The following is a 25597-nucleotide window of genomic DNA, read 5'->3' as shown; positions in this document are numbered from 1 at the left end:
TCTGTGGAAGCCGTCGTCCGACCCTCGGATGGCAAATTTGATTTTCTCCATTTGGAGAGATTCCGAGAGGTCGGACAGCCAATCCGCAGCTCTGGGCGGTGCTGCTGACCGCCAGCCAAACAGGATTCTACGGCGGGCGATCAGGGAGGCAAAGGCAAGGGCGTCCGCCCTCCTCCCCAGGAATAGATCTGGCTGTTCTGAAACCCCGAAGACCGCCACTATCGGGCATGGCTCCCCTCATCAACTATCTTAAGTGGATTCTCCGATGACATACATTCAAGAGGGGTGGGGGGGGGGGGGGGGGGGGGGGGGGGGGTCTGATAAATGGAGGAATGCGACAATTGAGGGATCTTCTGGGAAAATTACTGGCATGTTTAAATGTTGCTTGAATGTTCAGGTTGATGGCAAGAAGTAAAGTTCATGGACAGAGTAGGGTGAAAGACTGGGAAGGAAGAAAGTGCGGCGCAAGTGCTGATAGTGAGCTTATGTCCTAAAATGACGTATTCGAAAATCGATCCCTTACCGGAAGAAAGAGTCGCTCATTAGTGTAATAGGGAGATAAGAGTCATAGAATTTTACAGCACAGAAAGAGGCCCATTTGTCCATCGTGTCTGTGTCAGCCATCAAGCAACAATCTATTCTAATCCACTTTTCCAGCACTTGGCCCATAGCCTTGTATGCTATGATGTTTCAAGTGCTCATCTAAATGCTTCTTAAATGTTGTGAGGGTTCGTGCCGTTACCATCCTTTCAGGCAGCGAGTTACAGATTCCCCCCAACCCTCTGGGTGAAAAGGGTTTTCCACTGGTATGGACCGGGTGGGGGCTATACCCCGCGATATGGGACAGGGGCGCCAGAGACTCCGATATGGGACAGGGGCGCCAGAGACTCCGATATGGGACAGGGGCGCCAGAGACACCGGTATGGGACAGCGGCGCCAGAGCCTCCGATATGGGACATGGGCGCCAGAGACTCCGATATGGGACAGGGCGCCAGAGACTCCAACATGGGATGGGGGGGGGGGGGGGGGGGGGGGGGGATTACCCCCCCTAACCATTGCAGGGTCCACCATGTCAGGGCCAGCTTGATATTACTTGCACCCCGTAACTCAATCTCCAACTTGACACCCTCGAGTGTACAGCCCCACACTGGGAATACAGAATTAGCTTATATTTTTCTCATACAATTCCTGCACAGCCAAACCTTAAAACAGGGCTTAAAATCACCCTGAGCTTGAGCCATAATCTAAATCTTGACCTCATTCTCAAATCATGATAATTTTCACGGGAATCCATCATCTTAAAAAAGTGTAAATTCTGAAAATCTGAAATAAAAGGTAGAAACAGCGAGAAATAGCAGCATCTGACAGGAAGAAACAACAGGTTGCCAAATACGTGTAAAAGTCAATCCTGTAATTTCTAGCCTAAAAAAACAAATTTTTTCATATTTATAACTTGTATTTTCAGGGATTAAAGGGGTACAGAATGACTGCTGTGGGTGAAACACAGACTCTTATGCTCCGCCTGCTGGGTGGAACCAGCAGGCAGGTTTTACCACTCATACTACAGTATAAGGTACATTCCACCTAGGTCCCGCGATACCCCTAGTATAGCCTACCACAAAGCCCACGCAAATCCTTTGAGAATGTGCAAACTCCACACGGACAGTGACCAAAGGTCGGGATCGAATATGTGACCTGAGCGCCGTGAGGCAGCAGTGCTAACCACTTGTGCCCAAATCAAGCATGCATGTTAACCTCTCAGACATTACCCATGGGGTCCCCGATACGGGGGAACCACAGGTTTGTTCCAGGGAGAATCGATGGCGGGTTCCTGAGTTGGCACAGGGAAGGTGTTAGGAAGTTGAGGGACCTGTTTGTAGATGGGACGTTTGCGAGCCTAGGTGAGTTAGAGGAGAATTTTGGGCTCCCCCGGGGAACATTTTTAGGTATATGCAGGTAAGGGCGTTTGTCAGGCGGCAGGTGGTGGGGTTCCCTCTGCTGCCCCCACGTGGGGTTCAGGACAGGGTGCTTTCGGGGGTGTGGGTTGGAGGGGGGAGGATTCCGGACATATACCAAGTGATGCAGGAGGTAGACGAGGCCTCGGTGGAGGAGCTGAAAGGTAAATGGGAAGAGGAGCTGGGTGAGGAGATTGAGGAGGAGACGTGGACGGATGCTCTGGAAAGAGTGAACTCCTCCTCTTCATGGGCGAGGCTTAGCCTCATACAGTTCAAGGTGCTACATAGGGCTCATATGACCGGGACGAGGATGAGTAGGTTCTTTGGGGGCGAAGACAGGTGTACTAGGTGCTCGGGGAGCCCAGCGAACCATGCCCATATGTTCTGGGCATGCCCAGCGCTGGGGGAATTTTGGAAGGGGGTAGCAAGCACAGTGTCGAGGTGGGTGGGATCCAGGGTCAAGCCAGGCTGGGGACTCGCAATATTTGGGGTTGCTGTGGAGCCGGGAGTGCAGGAGGCGAAAGAGGCCGGTGTTCTGGCCTTTGCGTCCCCAATAGCCCGGCGGAGGATTCTTCTTCAGTGGAAGGATGGAGGCCCCCAAGTGTGGAGGCCTGGATCAACGATATGGTGGGGTTCATCAAATTGGAGAGGGTGAAATGTACCCTGAGGGGATCAGTACAGGGGTTTTTCAGGCGGTGGCAGCCTTTCCTGGATTTCCTGGCAGAACGGTAGGGAAAAAAAGGCCAGCAGCAGCAACCCCGGGGGGGGGGGGGGGGGGGGGGGGGGGGGGGAGTGTTTTTCTTCATTGTTAATATTTTTGTTTTTTGTTAATCTTTTCTGTTATTGTTATTTTGTGAAAATCTGAATACAAATTTTTTTTTTTTTAAAGTCAACCCATTACTTTTGGCTAAAACAGAAGACTCAAAGATTTGACTTTTACATTTGACCATGTAGTGATCCTTCACATCCAGGTGATGTGGAGGATGATGGTCTTTGATATGGATGGGCAGGGTTTGCATTGTAGTGGCAGGGTGCTCTGATGATTTTGGGGACACCAAAGTTAAATACCTAACCCCCGTAACCCATAGCAGGGCCAGTATTTTCATATATCCTTATATATGCATATATATCTTTTCAGAAGTTTGAGCTTTCAAGTTACCAGAATGAAAATTCTTTATATAAAACTGCAACTTTTCATACTTTCAATATTTTTTTAACCCAGATACCAGAAGAGAAATTGCATATGCCTATTAAAATCAGAGACGTACCTTCTCTCAGTTCTACTGTTAGCCCTTCAGAATTTTCTAACTTAACAAAACTATTGATTGAACTGCAATTTTCCACAGTTGACATCAATCGTTCTGGGTTTTGAAATATACCCTCCACGTTGGGTAACACAGTGGTTTTCTGAGAACCCTGCAAAAAAAGCATTTTATCAAATAGAGTAACCACTTTAAATTAAACCATTTTTCTATTTGATAATAATACTACATTTTAAACTGACAATTCTGAACGTTGGAATAGTTGTTTTATTTCACAAATACATAAAGTAGCATTTATAACAGGGACATGGTGTGTCAGAGAACATAATATATTTGTGGTGATATTCATTGGCAATAATTTCTAACAAAATCATTCTAAAATTACAAGTTGCCTATTTCTAACAAAATCAGCAATATTCCTTATTTGTTTCCATCATCATTATTAAAAGATAGTGTCAACAGGGTATTTTCCCTGTGTATATGCATGCAAATTCAACTTCACAACATTTTTTAAAAGGATAACATTCAAATAATTAAAAATAATAATTATATATTAGCACATCTGTCAATTAATCTCAAATTCTGGTAGCACAGTGGCGCAGTGGTTAGCACTGCTGCCTCATGGTGCTGAGGTCCAAAGTTCGATCCCGGCCGCAAAAGCGTACAGGCAAGGTGGATTGGCCAAGCTAAATTGCCCCTTAATTGGAAAAAAAAGCTAAATTAAAAAAATTAATCTAAAATTCTGACACACAACTGAGAGGGAGAGGGAGAGAGAGGGGAGAGGGAGAAAGAGCGCATGAGAGGGGGGGGGGGGGGGGGGGGGGGGGGGAGAGAAGAGGAGTGCGCACATGCATGTCAGGATTATGGGGAGAGGGGATGAATAAGAGAGGCAGGTGAAAAGAGGGGGGAATATAGGACTCAATGCAAGCCAGAATAATATTTGGTTGGTGTGTAAAAGTAGTACATGTGTATATCCAGAATGCTCCGTTTTGGACTTGCATTTGATTTATATTTGTACTAGTTGTGATTAATATTACCACGATTTAATTCACAGAATTTTCCTTTAATTTTAAAATGTATAGTTTTGTTTACACACCATCTCTTGTAAACTGTTTAATGCATATCAACTGTAATACAGGTAATCCCTTATTAAAGAACATTCTAATAGTGCATATTCATTTTAGCGCAGTTTGTAAATAACCGAAGTTGCCTGAATAGCTCTGCCACCATTTTTGTTTTAGCATTGTTTGTCAGCACACAGCAAGAACCACATTGCAACTGCGCATGTTCAACCTTTTCTTTTTAACTGCTTTTCTTTCCTGCCTCTCCGGACCAGTGCATCATTTCCCTTTCCTGACTTCCTCATTCTCTCCCGCTTGCCGCCTCTCTCACGACCCTCTCACTGATTGCCCCAGCAGTAGCAAGGAGGAAACAGTGAGGGGGTCAGGCGACTGGTGGCAAGCAGAAGCAAGTGAACAGGAAGAAGTGAGTAAGATGATGAGAGAGGCAGCACATATGGGAGTAAGACGATCAGGAGAAGGAAGCAACAAGTGGGAGGCAGCGTGAAGCAGCGAGCAGGTGGGAAAAGAAAGTGGCATGCAGGAAGGAGTGAAGTGGTGGGAAGTGGGAGGTGGTGAGCGGGGAAGTGAGCAAGAGGCAAGTTATTAAAAGTTGTAAATTGGTTAAGAGTAGAACGTTGACGGAGGATTTTGAGAGAGTTAACATTATAAATACAAATATTACATGTCAAGGACACTCATTCATCCATTCATGCTTTGCCCAAACACATGTCTTTATTGACTCATTGTCTGCTGATGCTTCATCCTCAGCCGTTTTCTTGGAAGTTTATGTCAGTGGTGGTTTGCCATTGCCTTCAATTCTCAGGGCAGTGCAAGAAGACAGGTCTCAAATTGCTGAGCCAGAACTAGAATGAAACCTGTTGGTGCTATTTTGAAATACATGCTAGCCATCTAGCTTGCTGACCTAGCCTGCTGCCGTCAGGAACATAACCGACTCTTATTACAAGGTTTCTTATTGAAAGGTGATTTAAATTTTATTTTTTTTTGTTTAGCAGCCTGCTTTTTATGAACACATTGGGATAAAATAAGGGATAGCTGTTTCTGTTTCAAAAAAGTTTCAAAGTTACATTTGTACATATAAACAGAAGGAAAATGAACCACCAGTCTGCCAAATTTGAATAATATTAATTGCCCTGTGGTTGTTAAGCAATAGTACGATCTTGAAATCTATTAGTTCCCAAAACAGGATGAAGAGATAATAACTTGGTCTTGTAAAACACCATAATTATTCACTGTCAATACAGAAGGAATTAAAATTGTTACAGTATTTGGGAGCATGATTAGAACATAAAATAAGCACTGAACTGACCCTTGAGGTGCCATTCGCCAGTGTTGATCGTTGATATGTAGACATATCAAGAGGGCTGCATTTAGTGACTAACAGACTATTTATTCTTGGACACAATTAGAAAAAAAAATGTTTATTTTCATTACAACCCCCTCAAGTCTCAGCTGAACATTTTGGAGCCAAACGTCTTCCTAAACTTCCTCAAGTAGGACAGGAAGCAGGACCTTTTTGAACTTTAGTGCGTCAGCAGCTCGGAGTCAACTTTTGAAGGCCTTTTGATGGCCAAAGGCCATGACAACAGAATTACTTCAGGATTATTACGGTGACAGTTTCTGAAACACAAAGTTTCTCGATTTGCTGACTAAATATTATTAAGTTGTAACAGTATCATACTGAGCAAAATACATAGCAGACTTACCATATATTCCTTAGCAAAAATATCCACTTGTTAATCAGTGTATTAAGGAAAATGTTCAAGACCTCTGTTCAGATCAACTCCTTAATTTTTACATTCTTCAAAAATACTACAGGGTATTGGGCAGCAGGGTAGCATGGTGGTTAGCATAAATGCTTCACAGCTCCAGGGTCCCAGGTTCGATTCCCGGCTGGGTCACTGTCTGTGTGGAGTCTGCACGTCCTCCCCCTGTGTGCGTGGGTTTCCTCCGGGTGCTCCGGTTTCCTCCCACAGTCCAAAGATGTGCGGGTTAGGTGGATTGGCCATGCTAAATTGCCCGTAGTGTCCTAATAAATGTAAGGTTAAGGGGGGGGTTGGGTTACGGGTATAGGGTGGATATGTGGGTTTGAGTAGGGTGATCATGGCTCGGCACAACATTGAGGGCCGAAGGGCCTGTTCTGTGCTGTACTGTTCTATGTTCTATGTTCTATATATGCAGTACTGGATTAAAGTCTGTCCGTAATTTTCATAATTCCCAAGGATTCAAATATAACACTGTGGAAAGAACTATTGTGCCATGTTTAAGTATTTATGGGATGCAGGCATTGCTGGAAAGGCCAGTATTTATTACAAAGAACAAAGAAAAGTACAGCACAGGAACAGGCCCTTCGGCCCTCCAAGCCCGTGCCGTCCATGCTGCCCAACTAAACTACAATCTTCTACACTGCCTAGGTCCGTATCCCTCTATTCCCATCCTATTCATGTATTTGTCAAGATGCCCCTTAAATGTCACTATCGTCCCTGCTTCCACCACCTCCTCCAGCAGCAAGTTCCAGGCTGTGTAAAAAACTTGCCTCGTACATCTACTCTAAACCTTGCCCCTCGCACCTTAAACCTAGTAATTGACCCCTCTACCCTGGGGAAAAGCCTCTGATGATCCACTCGGTCTATGCCCCTCATAATTTTGTAGACCTCTATCATGTCGCCCCTCAACCACCGTCGCTCCAGTGAGAACAAACCGAGTTTATTCAACCACTCCTCATAGCTAATGCCCTCCATACCAGGCAACATCCTGGTTAAATCTCTTCTGCACCCTCTCTAAAGTCTCCACATCCTTCTGGTAGTGTGGTGACCAGAATTGAACACAATACTCCAAGTGTGGCCTAACTAAGATCCTATACAGCTGCAACATGACTTGCCAATTCTTATACTCAATGCCCCGGCCAATGAAGGGAAGCATGTCGTATGCCTTCTTGACTACCTTCTCTACCTGTGTTGCCCATTTCAGTTACCTGTGGACCTGTACACCTAGATCTCTCTGACTTTCAATACTCTTTAGGGTTCTACCATTCACTGTATATTCCCTACCAGCATTAGATCTTCCAAAATGCATTACCTCACATTTATCTAGATTAAACTCCATCTGCCATCTCTCCGCCCAAGTCTCCAAACAATCTAAATCCTGCTGTGTCCTCTGACAGTCCTCATCGTTATCCGCAATTCCACCAACCTTTCTGTCGTCTGCAAACTTTCTAATCAGACCAGTTACATTTTCCTCCACATCATTTATATATACTACGAACAGCAAAGGTCCCAGCACTGATCCCTGCGGAACACCACTTGTCACAGCCCTCCAATTAGAAAAGCACCCTTCCATTGCTACTCTCTGCCTTCTATGACCTAGCCAGTTCTGTATCCACCTTGCAAGCTCACCCCTGATCCCGTGTGACTTCACCTTTTGTACCAGTATACCATGAGGGACCTTGTCAAAGGCCTTACTGAAGTCCACATATCCACTGCCCTACCTGCATCAATCACCTTTGTGACCTCTTCGAAAAACTCTATCAAGTTAGTAAAAACTCTTATCAAGATAATATCGCCCCCATCTTTATTGCCCATCTTTAATTGCCCTTGAGAAGGTGATAATGAACTGGCTTTTTGAACCACTTCAGTCCGTATGGTGTAGGGATACCAAAACTGCTGTTAAGTAGGGAGTTCCAGGAATTTGACCCGATGTTCTGAAGCGACATTATATTTTTCCAAATCGAGACGGTGTGGGGCTTGGAGGGTAACTTGCCATTGGTGGTGTTCCATACATCTGTTTCCCATGCTCTTCTTGTAGTACAGGTTGCTGATTTGAAGGACCTTTGGCAAGTTGCTGCATAGACTCTCAGAACTTACAGTGCAGAAAAAGGCCATTCGGCCCATCAAGTCTGCAACCGGCTCTTGAAAAGCGCACCCCACTATAAACCAGTAACCCCACCTAACATAAGGTCAATTTAGCATGGCCAATACACCTAACCTGCACATCTGTGGGAGGAACCCAGAGCAGACACGGGAAGAATGTGCAGACTCCGCACAGACAGTAACCGAAGCAGGGAATCGAACCTCGGAGCTGAATCAATCGTGCTAACCATTGTGCTACCGTGCTGCCCAATGAGATGCCAATGGAAAATACAGATACTGTTTAAGAATTATTTGTCACAACTCTCACCCCCTTTTAACTAGGCAAGACTAAAGTTCAAAATGTAATGTTGATCATTACATAGGAGAAACAGAAAAGGTTTATCAAAATAGATTTTAATACAGTTGGGTCAGTCAATTGAGGCACAAGAGAACTGGACTTTTGGTTGTTCATTGCAATCAATCAGAGTTACTAACAGATAGAGTTTGTTTTGGGTACAAATGTGTGCCAGATTTGAACTGCCAATTTAAAAATGTCACCTTTAAAAGAAAATACTGTAAATATTGAGACAGACATGCGTTGGGGATTTGGAAAGAATCATTTGTATCATAACCAGCGGCACCAAACATGCTGCCAATTTATTCTCTTTTTTAGATGAATTTAGAGTACCCAATTCACTTTTTCCAATTAAAGGGCAATTTAGTGTGGCCAATCTACCTACCCTGCACATCTTTGGGTTGTGGGGGCGAAATCCACGCAAATGCTGTAGTACACTTTATAGATGGTACGCCCTGCCGCCACAGTGTACTGGCATTAGAGAGTGAACACTTAAAGTGGTGATGAAGTATCACCCAAGTAGGCTACTTTTCCCATGGTGGTGTTGAGTTTTGAAGGTTGCTGGAGCTACATTCTTATAGGCAAGTGAAAGCATTCCATCAAATTCCTGACTTGTGCCTTGTAGATGTTAGAAAGGCTTTAGGAAGTCAGAAGGTGAGTTACTTGCTACAAAATAGAGCTTCTATAGCTATGATATTTATGCGGCTTGACCCACAGTTTCTGGTCTTTGGTGACCACACCCCCCACCCTCTCAGGTCCTCAAAATGTGTAAAACAGAGAAAATGTATTTATGTACTAATTGTGATTGTTTGTATAATGATAATGTTGTTGGTTCTCTTGGATCTTCAGAGCAAAGCTCCTACAAATTCAAATGAGGCTGAAAATTTAAGATTTCGATAGAAAAAGTGAAAATTGGCTTCTAATGACCAAGAGCATCATTACAATCCTTTTTAAACTTTGTAGTCAATATCACATTTTTGTAATTAACTTATGGAATTAGATTTAAATTCATCAGGTAAGTTATGGAAGGACTTTGTGGCCACACGGTAGCACAAGTGGATAGCACTGTGGCTTCACAGCGCCAGGGTCCCAGGTTCAATTCCCCGCTGGGTCACTGTCTGTGCGGAGTCTGCACATTCTCCCCCTGTCTGCGTGGGTTTCCTCCGGGTGCTCCGGTTTCCTCCCACAGTCCAAAGACGTGCAGGTTAGGCAGATTGGCCATGATAAATTGCCCTTAGTGACCAAAATAAAAAGGTTAGGAGGGGTTACTGGGTTACGGGGATATGGTGGAAATGAGGGCTTAAGTGGGTCGGTGCAGACTCGATGGGCCAAATGGCCTCCTTTTGCACTGTATATTCTATGTTCTATTATTAGCGATAATGTTGAATATTTTATATTATTAAATCTACATGCGATTCTTGGTTACTTTTGTATCTTACACTCCCACTTAAACCCCTCCCTTATGGAAGCATTTGCAGATTGATTAACAATCTCATAAGGCTGAATCTTCAAAGGACTGTAGAGGCAGGTGAGCCCATAATTTCCTGCAACCCGTCGGCGTTTCACTCTGTAGCCGTGGCACTGCCGATGGATAATGTTTATGCAAGTTACAATAAGGAAGAGTGATGGCGAACTGTCCGCCAACAAAGAGTTGCCAATTAGGCCAATAAAATTATCCATCAAGAGCAATGTCAGAAGTGTTATGATTCCAGTTGGTGTTACTACTGGACGGAAAGGTCCCAGAATGGAACCCTGGCTCAGCAGACTATAATGTTGAACTTTTGTTTTTAGGAAAGGAGGAGGAACAGAGTTAAAGGATTGCCGATTACTGTTTAACAGCTGGAAAAAAAAACATTAAACATGAAAAGCTGGATTTATAATACAATACCCCTTCACCCCCTTATCTCAACAGATGCACCCCCTTATCTCAACAGATGCACACATTTCAAAGTTAACAGCCCACTCTGGAATCAAATGGCAGTGCTATTCAATAATCCACCGTGGATTTCTCCTCAAATCACCCCAGATGATTGTCACACGAGTATTTCCAAGCTCCACTCTCAAAAAGATACGCTTTAAAAATCTCCTTTCAAACAATACCTTTCATCAGCTGTTTACATCAAGAATCCACTCCCAGGTTTTCTAACTATCTTTTCAAAAAAGGCTTCCTCCACTGTTTTAAAAAGGTTCCGTCTCCAGGTTTTCCCACTCTCCTTTCAGGATTCCTTTGTCTTTAATGCTTTTACACAAAACTCTAGAGTTCCAGTCATCGGTTGCTCCACAATTATTTCAAACGTTTCACAAGCAGTAGTAAGGTATCACCAACCTTAAAACCAACTCAGATACCGTTAGCCAATTCCTTTCTAGCTCTGTCCGTCACTGAGCAGTACCCTGTTCTAGTTTCTCTTTGTTACTTTAGCTTCAGGCTTCTTGGGAATGTCTCTTCATTTATCTAGTTTCCTGAAACAGCTGTTCTTTATGTTTCTGGCACTAGTCTTCTTTGCCGCATACTCCATGTATGGCTTTTATTCTAGCAAAACTTAGAAAAATATTCCACCTTTACCTTCAAAGCTTCCATTAATCTGGCTTCCAGTTTAAAACTAAAATCAAAAAACTCGTTCCCCTAAAGGTGCCACTGGTTGCTAAGCAACACTTTCCTTCGTCAAGCATTTATTTACTTTTCGCACCGTAATCTCTCAGCACAATAGAAACATTTGAACTGAAACCAAAACCCTTTTACATACAAACACCTTTGTTTAACATCAACCTAACTAGAATCTTAGCCAATTCTACACAAAAACACTAAATTAAACCCACTTAAATCTATCCCTTATTTTTAATATTTAATAATATAAATATAGATTCACCTAAAACTACCTCTGTTTTCCTGACAGAAGCCATCTTGAATTCTACAGACAGCAGATGAGCCTTTCTATGAGGCCCATCCACCACAGGGCCACAGTTGCAGGCAGCTGCTGACTGTGACAACAGGGACTGCCAACATTTCAGTGCTGGTGGATGCTCTATTGGCCCTCTAGCTTTGGGAGAGCACCTTCTATTATTAAATGAAATTAGCTCTACAGGCAGTCTCATAATTAACTGCCTCATCAAAAATAGCATGTGCAAATTCCCGACCCACATTGCTTTCCTGTGGCAGGATCAACACAAACAAAAATAAAATAATAAAGAAAAAATCACAGGACCTAACCTGAATATAGAATAGAATCCAAGAATCCATACAGTGCAGGAGGTGGTCATTTGGCCCATCGAATCTGTACCTGCGCCCTACTTAAGCCCAGGCCTCCACCCTATGCCAGTAACCGCACCTAACCTTTTGGACACTAAGGGGCAATTTAGCATGGCCAACCCATCTAACCTGCACATCTTTGGACTATGAGGGGAAACCGGAGCACCTGGAGGTAAACCATGCCATGCAGACACGGGGAGAAAGTGCAAACTCCACACAGACAGTCACCGGAAGCCGGATCCCTCGAGCTGTGAGGCATCAGTGCTAACCACAGCTGGCCTGAACATTCCTCCTTCATTACTGGAGCCAAATTTCATACCAGATAGTCAGAATGGTGTTTTGATCTCCCACAACCTATACAATGAAGGCCAGTCACAGGATATAAGTACTCAACTGTGTGTCAACCCAGGGTCCAAGCGTTGGGTCTCCACTCCCCTGGAGAATATGGAGTGGAGTCCAAAGTCTGAATCTTCTACCACAGGCAGGAATAATACCACTCAGCCCCTGACTCACTCGATAATTATTGTTGGGTGATATATGCAGATGAAAGTTGAGAAGCATTCATTTTGCCTTCTTGTTACTTCTTTAACAGAAGCACTGTATTTACTTTGATATTTGCCAGCTTCTACACCTTTATCAACAAATACTTGCACCCTACCCACCCCCTCCCCCAGTACACTTTAACACCTGAATGTGAACACCAACTTTACTTGTTTTTGAAATTGCCTTCGAGTGGCTTGCTAGACCATTTCAGAGGGCATTTAAGAGTCAACCACATTATTGTGGATTTGGATTCACCAAAAGCTTTCCTTCTCTAAAGGAACTAAATCAAACCAGATGGGTTTTCACAACAAGCAACAATTGTTTCATTTGACTTTTATGTCTAGGTTTTTCTTGAATTCAAATTTCACAATCTGCTGTGGAAGGATTTGAACCAGGTTACCCCAAAGGTGACCCACCCTGGGTCTCTGGATTACTAGTCCAGGTGATAATAACACTAAGCCACCAATTCCCTCTTGGTTCTACATGAACAATAATACTCATTCCCTCTATTTAACCCTTAATAAATTTTCCTTTTAGATCCTAAATGCTCACTTATATTTAAAAAAGGTCAAAGTAGCCTTATGACATCTGACTACAGTTAGTTCATTTTTTTTTAGGGGTACAGTCTATTATTGCAACATATCCCTCAAGAGAGTCATAGAATTTACAGTGCAGAAGGAGGCCATTCGGCCCATCGAGTCTGCACCGGCCCTTGGAAAGAGCACCCTACCTAAGCCCACACCTCCACCCTATCCCCATTACCCATTAACCCCATCCAACCAATTTTGACAGTAAGGTCAATTTAGCATGGCCAGTCCACCTAAGCTGCACATCTTTGGACTATGGGAGGAAACCAGAGTACTCGGAGGAAACCCATGCAGACACACGGAGAACGTGCAGACTTCCCACAGTGACCCAAGCTGGGAATCGAACCTGGGACCCTGGCGCTGTGAAGCAACTATGCTAACCACTGTGCTACCGTGTCACCCTTGTGCTAACTCATCACAAATATATTTTTTGGCAACAAGTAGCCTGGGTAAATTGCAAATAAAGATTTTTATTGTACTCTTAAGCCAACTATCAAGTTTTCTACTTAAAAATCCAAAAACAATAATTTTAAATACTTTTATTAGACCACATGGCAGGAATACAAAGCAAGATTTAGATTTGTGGTATTCAGTTGTTTTTTAAAAAAAATATCCTGTATCAAACCATAATTATTGTTCTTCATTTCATAGCATTTTACACTATAAATTTTGTAAAGATGCCGGTCATTCAGATCACAGACACTGCCACTCACCCTATTGCTCAGACTCCTTCCTGTACAGTAGTCTACACCAAAAAGGCGTCAATTATAAACAATGAGATTCCTAGTCCAGGAAAATTGCCAGCAGCAGGATGAAACAGAAGGAACATGACATAAGAAAGGAAGCATTTTATAAATTTGTTTGGTGACAATGTTTCCGGGAATATAAATATGGGATACAGTAGTTATGATATTGGAATAAACAGAGGTCTGGACTAATAAGCCAAAGAATTCAAACCCCAACAACTTTAATTAAAAATAAAAATGGAAATAATAAAATGTCTATCAAGTGTTGAATTATTATAAAAACCAAACTGATCTCATCAATGTCTTTCAGTGAAGTAAACATACTAATTTTTCCTGAAGTGGTTTATCCTGCACCAATGAGATTGACTCTTAACTGTCCTCTGAAGTGACCTAGCAAGTTACTTGTGGAGAAATAAATGTTGACTTTGCTAGTGACAATCACATCTCAAGTATGCCTTCAGAAATATCTGTACCTAGGTCCCCAAAGAAGCCTTCCTGGAAAGTGTTTGCCAATCCCTCAAACCTTCCCCTTAAACCTCTCCATAACACTTTTCTCACTTTGAACACCTCTATTACCACCAGATCTTGGTGTCCCATCTCTCCTTAGTTGCAGGTCCACAATGTGGCTTCATTACTGATGGCAAGCAGCTAACAATAATCTAATCTTTATTAGTGTCACAAGTAGGCTTACATTAACACTGCAATGAAGTTAGTGAAAATTCCCTAGTCGCCATATTCCGGTGCCTGTTCGGGTACACCGAGGGAGAATTCAGAATGTCCAATTCACCCAACTTGGTTACTGACTTGGCTACTCAGCCAAGGAGTAGAACAAGTGAGGGACCTGTATTAAGAAGAGCGATTTGCGGAATGGGCAGATGTTCGAGAGAAATTTGTTGCTTACGGGAAGTGAGTTCCAATACCTTGCAATAGTGCAAGATTTTTCACAGAAAGAACTACCCGCATTCCCTTCTTTTCCAGAATATATGCTCCTGGAAAAACTGTGGATACCAGATGTATGGGGAGAAGGGAGGATTGGGATACTTATGGGTGGCTGGAAAAGAAAGAGATAGCATTAGTGAACAGGAGTACGGGCAAATGAGGAGGAGCTGGGGTTTGAACTAGGAAGGGGGATATGGAGTAAGCTGCTATGCTGGGTCAACACGACCTCCTTGTGCGCAAGGATGAGTTTCCTTCAATTTAAGGTGGTGCACAGGATGTCACAGGCCAGGATGGGTGGATTTTCCCCCGGAGGTAGGTGGTGGTATTTGGTTTAAATTTGGAATAATATGCATTTAAAAAAAAGAATCAACTACGTAATATGGACTGGAATCACATGTAGATCAGATTGGATATTGGTGACAGGTTCCCTTCCGAAAACGGATTGTTACTGACAGTCTGGCTGCTTCCTTGGTAATTCTTTTCAAGTAACAGCCCTAGACTGAGAAACTGAAATGAAGTTGGAAGTTTGTCACCAGAGGGAACTCTCATTCTCTGGATTACTAGTTCAGTACCATGACCACAACAACACCATTGCCACAAAATAGTTTTATTTTCTGTTATCATTCTGTTCTTCCAATGTCTTGGGACAGATCTCAACTCGTGTCTCACGCATAACATTCATCAGCCATTTACTAGGTAGGGATGAGAGGATGATGGTTTTTATTACCGTCGATGTTCATGGTAGGGTAGGAGGGGGTTGAGAGCATGGATACCCACCCACACCCACCGATACAAGTAGCCCGACTGGGCATTAATAGTCAGAGACTGAAATTCTGTTCCTACTTACCAAGGCTGCTGAGACTGGCCAAAACCCAATCCTTCTGACTCAGGGGGAATTGCATCACTAAGCAGTGGTCACTCCGTCTGCACCACTGGATATCAAACCTGTATTTAAAGATCATATCGTAGTCGCCAGCTGCCAGATCTTTCTGGAGTGGGGTGTGACCCCACAATCTTCTAACTCGTGGTGAGGATGCTACTACCAAATGTTGCAAATCCTCCGGCATGTGCCCTCAGGTCACAAATGTTGCCATCTTTAATTGAAGTTAAATAGCAAATAGCTCTGCTTCTACAATAAAACTTGTGATCTGTAGTTGGATACTGCCCACCGCCAGCTCTGGACTATACCACAAAAACCAAAGGATTAATTACTTAACACTTGGGCACAGATCGCCCTGTCACCAACCCTCAACACAACTTCATTTTGAATTCCTCCATGAAGCTGCCATTAAAGGACATTCTTTCCAAACAGCAAAATTAAATTCAGTTTTCACCTAGTAAATAATCCTCTCACCCTGTTGTATTATACTGAATTCAGCTCATCTGTGCAATTCTGTACTGTGAGGTAGAGTTTTTACATGGTTGCATAATTCAACAGTAATTGGCCCACGCAAATGCAAACTGTTGCAGAATTTCAAGTGGAAGCTAGTTGCCTTTTGAGTTTCCTGATCTCAAAATCATTGTGCTGGAAGCCAACCTCTTCCACAAAACTGGCCACGATCCAAGATCCAATTAATCACCATGGCACATTTATACTAATTCTGCCCATTTGCAGGTCTTTGAGAAGGTCCTTAAACTTCAGGTTTATTTTTACCACAGTTTTAAAAAACCTTTAAATATCAAAACAGCAACAAACAATTACATTCTTAAATGCTGTCCGATTGCGATGGTTCATAGACAATTTTAACTTAGTTTCTCATACCTCACCCTCTTCACTTGCTACCAGTCTGGAAAATTGCACAAATAATCTTTCCTTAAAAAATAAATGGTGTTTCAACCCAGAGAACTATAAAAACAATATAACTGCAAATTATCGAACACAAAATAAATCAGTCATTCTAGAAATTAAGGCACAAGGATCTTTCTATTGCCCAAGTGTCATTTATGCATCCTAGCTAGGATATGAAAGGTAATTTTACCCCAGCCAGTAGTTGATAAAGGGAATTAAGACATTTAATCATGTTTTTCTGAGTACTCATTTAAAACTGGTCATAAACTCATGCATAAGGTACACATATCTGATACAGACTTCTGACAGGAGAGATTTCATCAATAGCAGCAAATTGATCAACCCTATAGAGGATACAGGTGGTCACTGTGCAGAGTACCTGGGACAGAAGCCGACTAAAAAGAGAATGAAATACCAGATAAAACTGGAGCAGTAGGCATAATTATTCAACACATCAGACACAAGGGATTGATTTCAAGGTTATAGAAAATCTTGAATGTTGAAATTAATCTATTAAAGAATTGGTCTGATTCTGAGAAATGTTTTACTTAACCAAGTATCCAGCTGAGTGTTTTGTTTAATTATTATGCACCATATATGCTTAACATACATTAACTTATGGCACAGTAATAAAAGAAACTGTTGTAGATATAAATAATTGTCATTATAGTAGCCAGCTAAAAAGTAAAGTCGCCATAGTGTCATGTGAGAGTACCTTTAAGAAATGAGTGTTTACTACTGCAGTGATGTCAGAGAGTGGGTGGAGTTGAGCTGTCCGTCAGCTTTTTACTTTTGTTTTAGAGCAGGCTGCAGGGTGCATTTTAGTTTTGTTTTCAGAGCTGGTTAGCTGCAGTCTGTAGCCACCTAAGATGGACACTGGGCTACCAAAATGGAGAACTGCTAAGGCTGTAGGGAGAAAACAGTTTTAGCTAGGACAAGCAGTTTGCAAAAGGCTAATTAGCATTCTGCACGTATCGAAACCAGTTTATGGCCAGGTGCAAGATCTCAACCAAAGGTGTAAATAGCAAAACGCTTTGCACAGTAATGAGGTGACCCAGATCTGGGCCCACACAATAGAAACATTTGAGTTTGAATGGATACTTTGAGTGGACGCCCAGACGAAACAGCACCAGAAGTATCCATCACAAAAGACCCTAGAGACCGCCCCACCCATCGAGAAGAGACCCTCAGATTGGGGGATTTGTAAAATATCGATTGGGAAATGACCCAATCGATACATGGCAGGTAGAGGCCCGCCCCGAAGAGGCACGGACATTGGGGGACCTATAAAGGTTCTGTCTGTTGTTGCTCCGGCTTGCTGTTGACTCCGGCCCAGAGCTGTTTTTGTGCTCCGGCTTGGACTGCTGTTCTGACTCCGACTCCAGCCTCCAGATCCTGTCTTTCATCACCGGCCGTTGAGCACCAGCCATCGTTCAGTAAGTGCCAAACGACGCTCGCTACGTGACCCCAGCATTACCTATACTCTAGCCGACTATTAGAGAACAGAAGGTGCAGTCCGGAAAGGAACAAAGGCCTTGTCCCCTGACCTTGCTGGTTCCTACTTAGATAAGTATTTAGTCGTTTAATAGTAGAAATAAGTATTAGTCTTTAGCGTATGCATGCGTATTTATTATATTTGTACAATAAATATCAATCGTTTGAACTTACTAATCGGTGTATAGTTTTATTACTTTGAACCTGACCTTGAAATACTTGTGAGGTGTCTAAATACGGCACCTGGCGACTCCGAGCTGAAATTACATACACAGAGCTGTAGTAGTGTTAAGCACACGGCCTTTAAATGGAGGCGTGTTAATACACTCCAATAAACGCGTAATACACTCAAGTAAAACGTGCAACAAGTCACAGCCAGAAGGTGTATGAATCTCTCTTGGTAATCTAAAGACTGTAAATCGATCCTGGTAATTTAAAGTTAATAACAGTAGTGACTTTAACCTGATGTGCTTCTGGTAAACTGTGTTTTAAGTCTTATGGATGTTAAAAGAAAAGTTTAACGGATTGTATTATTTGTGGGGTTGTATTTGAATTGATGGTTGCTAAGATGTTAACTATATGTTTTAATAAGGTTAACTTGAGTTCATAGAATAAACATTGTTTTGCTTTAAAAAATACTTTTCCATTTCTGCTGTACCACACCTGTAGAGTGGGCCGTGTGCTCCCCATACCACAATCTATTAAAAGTTGTGGGTCAGGGGAACTCCATGATACTCTTTGGGGTTCTCTAAACCCTGGCCCATAACAATAGACCCAGATATCCATAGGCTGCTTTCCCATTTGAGTGGGGAGAGCTTAGTGGGGAAGGCTGTCTGGTGTTGATTTAACCTGAGGATTACCACACCTTAGGCGAGGGGCAAGGTTGAGAAGGCGGGGCCTTCATGAATAACCTCATCCAGTACGGGAATTGAACTCAAGCTGCTGTTCTTGCTCTGCATCGAACCAGCTATCTGGTCAAGTGAGCTAAACTGGCCCCTACATCTTATAGTTACCAAACACTATATATAAATTATTAATTAAAGAATACTTACATAGACTGTAAATGGCATTTTGATAGCATTCAAATTCCATATTGCCTGATAGGTGCTGTTCAGAACAAGAACTAGTGTCTTATTGGCACTAATCGGCTGCACATGCAAAAATATCTGGAAAGACCAAATAAGAAAAGGTTAATAATTTACATAACACTGAAACATCACAATGCCTCCAAGTATGATAGATCAATGTAATTGGGATACTTGACGTATTTTCCTAACTGGCTGTGTTTTGACTCAATTTCTTTCTAAAATGGTCTACCTGAAAAGATGGTGGAAACTGAATCTAAAAATAATTTTAAAAGTGTTTTACTGAAGGGCAGCACGGTGGCCTAGTGGTTAGCACAACCGCCTCACGGCGCTGAGGTCCCAGGTTCGATCCCGGCTCTGGGTCACTGTCCGTGTGGAGTTTGCACATTCTCCCCGTGTCTGCGTGGGTTTCGCCCCCACAACCCAAAAATGTGCAGAGTAGGTGGATTGGCCATGCTAAATTGCCCCTTAATTGGAAAAAATAATTGGGTAATCTAAATTTTTTTTTTTTTAAATTTCTTTTAAAAAGTGTTTTACTGAAGATGAACTTACATAGTTTGATCTCGGACATAAAGTAAATGTGAAGCTAGCATGACTGTTTTTGCAAAGTTCAAGCACAGACATAGCAGGTTGAACTGTATCCTTCTGTGCTGTAAATATCTGATTCTATGATATGCAGAAAATTCTTCTTTACTGTAGTTTCAATCATGGAGTTCAGAGACTCTCAAATTCCACTCCACCTCCAATTCATCAGCTAATACAAAAGGTACTAAAACATTCAATTCAAAATCTTCTACACTTTTAGGGAGTCGACCAAAGTACTGTGGAAGGAGTGAGAGGTGGGGGTCCCTGATAGGACTCACTCCATCCCCAAGATTGTTCTGTTAAAAATTATGCAGAGCAGATCCTGGGGCTTTTATCGAGAATAGCGCTGGTTTGCTCAGTTGGCAGGACAACTAATTTGTGATGCAGAGCAAGGCCAACAGCGCGGGTTCAATTCCCATACCGACTGAGGTAATTTATGAAGGCCCCGCCTTCTCAACCCTGCTCCCTGCCTGAGATGTGGTGATCCTCAGGTTAAATCTCTCCCCCTTAAAGGGAAAAGCAGCTCATGGTCATCTGGGACTATGGCGACTTTACTTATTTTAGTAGTGAAGAACATCACACTCAGCACCGAGAAGAACATCCCACCTAGCACCATGCATCTCTAACAACATGGCAACATCTTCTGAGTATTGAACATAATCCAAATCAAGGTATGCTCGATTCGTATCATGTGTGGAGAATGCTCCTAAGCCTCTATAACATTCAAACTCTGACTTTTGTTTGTTCCATTTGATGTTAAAGAAATATCAAGTGGTTCGAACACAGTTCATTTTAAAATGCTTAACTTATTATAATTTCCAAAAATTAGGTTTTGTCAATTTTTGTTAATTTATTGTAACAAAGCACATCATGATCTAGTCATTCAATGCTCATAAAAAAACAGACTTACATAAATCAGCAACTTGTGCAATCATCAGATTTGACAATGACTGGGTTCACACAAAGTATTTTATTAGTAGTTTTATTTTATTACATTTAATGCTTAGAATGCTATGCATTTTGCCAATTAGGACACTCGGTGCTATGTCTAATGATCAAGAAAAATATCATTACCAAACGATCATTGATTTATAATTACAGTTTTGCTAAATATTTTTCCTTTCACTTCATATCTACAGGAAATAACATGCAAACGATTCTAGAGTCAAATATTCAGATGAATTTTACACATAATTAGTACATTTGATATATTTCTGAATATACCAAACCAAAAATAATGTTATGCTATCTTGTAATAATTCTGTTCAATAGAGATTAGGGAGCAACAAAAATATAAAGAGATTTAATTTAATAAGGAAAGCAGTTAATAGACCGTGATAACCTACAATATAAACATGCTGTGAAATTAAGAAATCTGTTCATTTAATCGCCCTAGTTTGTGCCATGAATTGTTTATCTCCAGAATATGACTGCATAGAACTTATAACTTTTGTTTTTCATAAACCCGACGTGTAGAACATTCAAATTTAATTGAAGGCTGACGACATTTTTCCAAACAATTATCCGTAAAAGTCAGCAATTTGTATATAATAAAATAGAACCAACTCCCTATAAACATTGATTAGACAGTGACCCAAAACTCCAAAGTGACTAGCACAAAGCCAAGCACCAGTGCTTTGTTATAAGGCAGCTGTTGAATTGAGTGACATTTCCCCAACATGTGAGTGTTCCTGCAAGCGCAGGAAAAGGAAAGAATAATGGGAAAGTCTAAATTGGCTATTTAAATGATCCCTTCAATACTGATCTTGTTTGAAACAGCTAATAGGTGAACTAAATTTTATTGTCCCATTAGCTATCTGTTGTACAGATCATTATGGAACACATAATAGGCATTTGTATACATTTTATGAAATCAGCATTGTTTGCTTCAGATCTCCACACTGGAGGGGTATTAATATCTCCTGTTAATGTAAATGATAAAAGCTCGTTGGAACAGCATACGAGGCAGTTGTCAGAATAAGGCCACTCCCACATTGACCTCTTGGCCCTTGAAGTCAAACATTATGGTTTCAGTCTTCCCAGTATATTGTCAAGATGGATCCAAGGGGCAGCACGGTAGCATTGTGGATAGTACAATCGCTTCACAGCTCCAGGGTCCCAGGTTCGATTCCGGCTTGGGTCACTTTCTGTGTGGAGTCTGCACATCCTCCCCGTGTGTGCGTGGGTTTCTTCTGGGTGCTCCGGTTTCCTCCCACAGTCCAAAGATGTGCAGGTTAGGTGGATTGGCCGTGATAAATTGCCCCCTAGTGTCCAAAATTGCCCTTAGTGTTGGGTGGGGCTACTGGGTTATGGGGATAGGGTGGAGGTGTTAACCTTGGGTAGGGTGCTCTTTCCAAGAGCCGGTGCAGACTCGATGGGCCAAATGGCCTCCTTCTGCACTGTAAATTCTATGTAAAAGACTGAATATCCGACAAACAGTTGGACATGTGGAGAGTTTGGGAGAGCTATTAGAGATTTTGAGTTGGGTTCCTAAAGTAATAGATCTATGGTATAAATTTAACATGGCCATCTTTTTCTCTTCTATTGGACTTTAGGAATGGAAAACCCATGCAGTTGTCAAAGATGAATTGGATAGCTCACATAAATGAAAGAACATTATGGTGAAATGTACGTGCAGCTGGATTTCCTAACCTAATCCTCCTTCATAGATAGCCAGAAAACTACAGCAGATCATTTTTTGCTTAACCTAGTTTTAATAATAATAATTGCTCAATGACAATTTTAAAAATAGAATCTTACTTTACACGTGATTTAATGACCTTTTCAAATGTTTCCTGTATATAATTATTTTTATAATGCTTTTACAAATTTTATGCCAGCTCTTAGTTTGCAATAAGCTTCAGTTATTCATTTCAGTTTTTGAAATTGTAGTACAATTTTTATCTGAAGGCATTCTCTTTTGATCAAATCACATGTAAAACTAGGTCATTAAAATCAGCATGTACAAAACAATTAAAATATTGGGCTACAGTTTCTATTTCTGCTGTGTTTCTTGTAGATATAATTGTTTTCTGTTTGAACTTTTTTTCCCCCTTTTGCTTTCATACCCTATTGCTTATGTAAACTGGCTTCCCGCGATTCTTCAATTCCAATTTAAAAGAGACTGCTCCATGCTATGTTGGGCACTCTGCCAGCTATGTGCCTGCCAGACATAGGACTTCAGCCCTGCCTCTCTATATTTATGATGTCTAGCATATCTGCTTGTTCAATGTATTGTGATTAATTATATAGCTTTCATTCATCTCTCTCATTAGAAAATTATATATGACAACCAAAAGGACACAAAATGAAAAGACATTTCTGTTTTTTCAAAAAGCGACGACCAAGTATGGAGTGCATTGAGTGACTTGTGCTTCTCTGGACAGCCTGACTTAATATAAACAGAAGTACGAGATGGGGCTAGTGTCAATTCTCTGACCCATGGCTCCCCACTGGAAATGCAGAATTGGAAAGTATACTCTTGCAAAGCATGAATGAGATCTAATTATTTTCTGTGCAATGTCGCAATTTTATCTTATTTCAAAGCTATTATTAAAGTGCACATCTAACTTAGTTGACGTAATTGGCAGTTTAACTGTCAACCGTTATCATACCTAAATGTGCATGTGTGCACTTTCCCTCAGCTCCTTAACCATACTGAAGTCTGTGCCATCAATATGCTCTACGCCTTCAATGAGTGCAGGGAGCTCATCCATGTATGTCGTTCCACAAAAATTGCTTCTAACTGGCATTTGAGTGCTAATCCTCAAATAGGGAATCTGTTTTAGACCTCCAGACTTCAAGTTACGGTAATCATCAAATCTTGCAAACAGGCATGTCTTATTAGTACAAAATAATTTTTGATCTTTTTATCAAAATAATCCCCATGAATAAATGCTTAAACTTAAATACCTGAAGCAAATTAGGTGGGATCAAATTGATGACATAAACAACTTCATTAGCAGATGAGCTGTCACTGCATACACAGCCTTGTAAAACATTGAGCGGCTTAAGGCGCGAGATAGTAACAGGATGATTTATTCCAACTTTTCCGACTTTACATTCATTGGTTTTCACAGGACCTATTAAACACAAAATAGTAATATTTTACTTACTCCAAAATATAAAATGGGAAGAGGGGTTAATTAAGAACAGGAACTAAATTTTAAGTTAATAACATTGCAAAATTCATATGAAATATGATCCATGAAATTATATACAATCTGCATTTGTTATATGATAAATCAACTTTGATTTTAAAAAAGTATGATTTACCACACTTGTGATTTGATTTTCTTTTCCTGACCATCTATGATTATAAAATGATCCAACAGAATACCATTTCCAGTTGAATATATCTTGTCTCAATAAGAATATCCAAAATATGAAATGTGATTATTAAACTTTATGTAAACTTAAAACAAGAACAACATCAAACAAAAAACAATAATGAACATTATGGTGTGAACAGATAAAATGCATCATAATTTATGAAATTAAAATAATTTCCTGTCAACATTTTTCTAAGTTATCCAGCAAAACACAATCAGGAATCAGTCTATATTTAGGGTGCACACAATTCCACCAACTGCAATCAGCAAAATCAGAGCTTTGCAGTTCATAGTCTAGTTAAGATAGCAGAGTCCAGTCTGCAAATAGCAAATACACCAAGTGTAAGTGTTTCCTCAATATGTTTGCAATCTGGCCTGTTAGAATGCTATATTGTCGACACCACATAAAGCAGTGTTTTTCAAACTTTTTGGCCCGGCTCCCATTTTTACTAACCGACCATCCTTCGTGACCCATCATTTTTGCTTACCTTTAATGCAACAGGTGATCCTTACAATCTCACTTGCTTTGCAATGTTACATTCCTGCTAAGACCTTCAGCTGACTATTTAAGTTCTGACTCCATCCATTGAAAACAAAATCAAGTTTGTCATCGGACTTGCAATGACTGTCAAGTTTTGAGGGTTTAAACTTTCATTTGCCAGTACTTCCCTGCATATAACACACATTGGGCGGGATTCGCCAGACTCGTCCGCCCAGTGACCAGAGAATCACGCACGAGGTCAATCTCTACCATGGCGCCCTTGTGACGGGCTGAGTGGAAGGATCCAGCCTAAGGACTTCAATCCCGGATTTGCACTGGCACAATTAATAATGCCATACCTTAAAAAATCCACTTTATGCTGCTTTGTCTGGATTTCAGTTTCTTCTTAATGGGCTGTTCACCAGAGGCCCTGAAGCTTTCACAGCACTGCTTTACATAAGAACATAAGAACTAGGAGTAGAAGTAGGCCATCTGGCCCCTCGAGCCTGCTCCGCCATTCAATTAGATCATGGCTGATCTTTTGTGGACTCAGCTCCACTTTCCGGCCCAAACACCATAACCCTTAATCCCTTTATTCTTCAAAAAACTATCTATCTTTACGTTAAAAACATATAATGAAGGAGCCTCAACTGCTTCACTGGGCAAGGAATTCCATAGATTCACAACCCTTTGGGTGAAGAAGTTCCTCCTAAACACAGTCCTAAATCTACTTCCCCTTATTTTGAGGCTATTTCCCCTAGTTCTGCTGTCACCCGCCAGTGGAAACAACCTGCCCGCATCTATCCTATCTATTCCCTTCATAATTTTAAATGTTTCTATAAGATCCCCCCATATTCTTCTAAATTCCAACGAGTACATTCCCAGTCTACTCAACCTCTCCTCATAATCCAACCCCTTCAGCTCTGGGATTAACCTAGTGAATCTCCTCTGCACACCCTCCAGCGCCAGTACGTCCTTTCTCAAGTAAGGAGACCAAAACTGAACACAATACTCCAGGTGTGGCCGCACTAACACCTTATACAATTGCAACATAACCTCCCTAGTCTTAAACTCCATCCCTCTAGCAATGAAGGACAACATTCCATTTGCCTTCTTAATCACCTGTTGCACTTGTAAACCAACCTTCTGTGAGTCATGCACTAGCACACCCAAGTCTCTCTGAACAGCGGCATGCTTTAATAGTTTATCATTTAAATAATAATCCCGTTTGCTGTTATTCCTACCAAAATGGATAACCTCACATTTGTCAA

At 41.5% G+C, this 25597-nt stretch overlaps 1 protein-coding gene and 1 long non-coding RNA gene across 3 annotated transcripts in view; one reads left to right on the top strand and one right to left on the bottom strand.

Annotated features, from left to right (window-relative positions):
* Nucleotides 1–25597, bottom strand: part of LOC119955643 (transforming growth factor beta receptor type 3-like) — a 142838-nt gene that overhangs the window by 56960 nt on the left and 60281 nt on the right. For both annotated transcript variants that reach the window (XM_038782066.1, XM_038782065.1), the window contains exons 3-5: nt 23427–23596; nt 18897–19010; nt 3224–3371 (exon numbers count right to left, since the gene is read on the bottom strand). In XM_038782066.1, coding sequence (XP_038637994.1) covers nt 3224–3371; nt 18897–19010; nt 23427–23596 — 432 coding nt within the window. The remainder of the gene's footprint in view (nt 1–3223; nt 3372–18896; nt 19011–23426; nt 23597–25597) is intronic.
* On the top strand, nt 4530–22493 carry LOC119955644. The gene is made up of 2 exons (XR_005458510.1): nt 4530–4795; nt 22070–22493. It is a non-coding gene; the product is annotated as an uncharacterized LOC119955644 (long non-coding RNA).

Source organism: Scyliorhinus canicula, chromosome 21 (genome assembly GCF_902713615.1).
Source record: "Scyliorhinus canicula chromosome 21, sScyCan1.1, whole genome shotgun sequence".
Taxonomy (NCBI): Eukaryota; Metazoa; Chordata; class Chondrichthyes; order Carcharhiniformes; family Scyliorhinidae; genus Scyliorhinus; species Scyliorhinus canicula.
The sequence above is the reverse complement of the archived record's forward strand: the minus strand, read 5'-3'. Positions and strand labels throughout refer to the sequence as shown.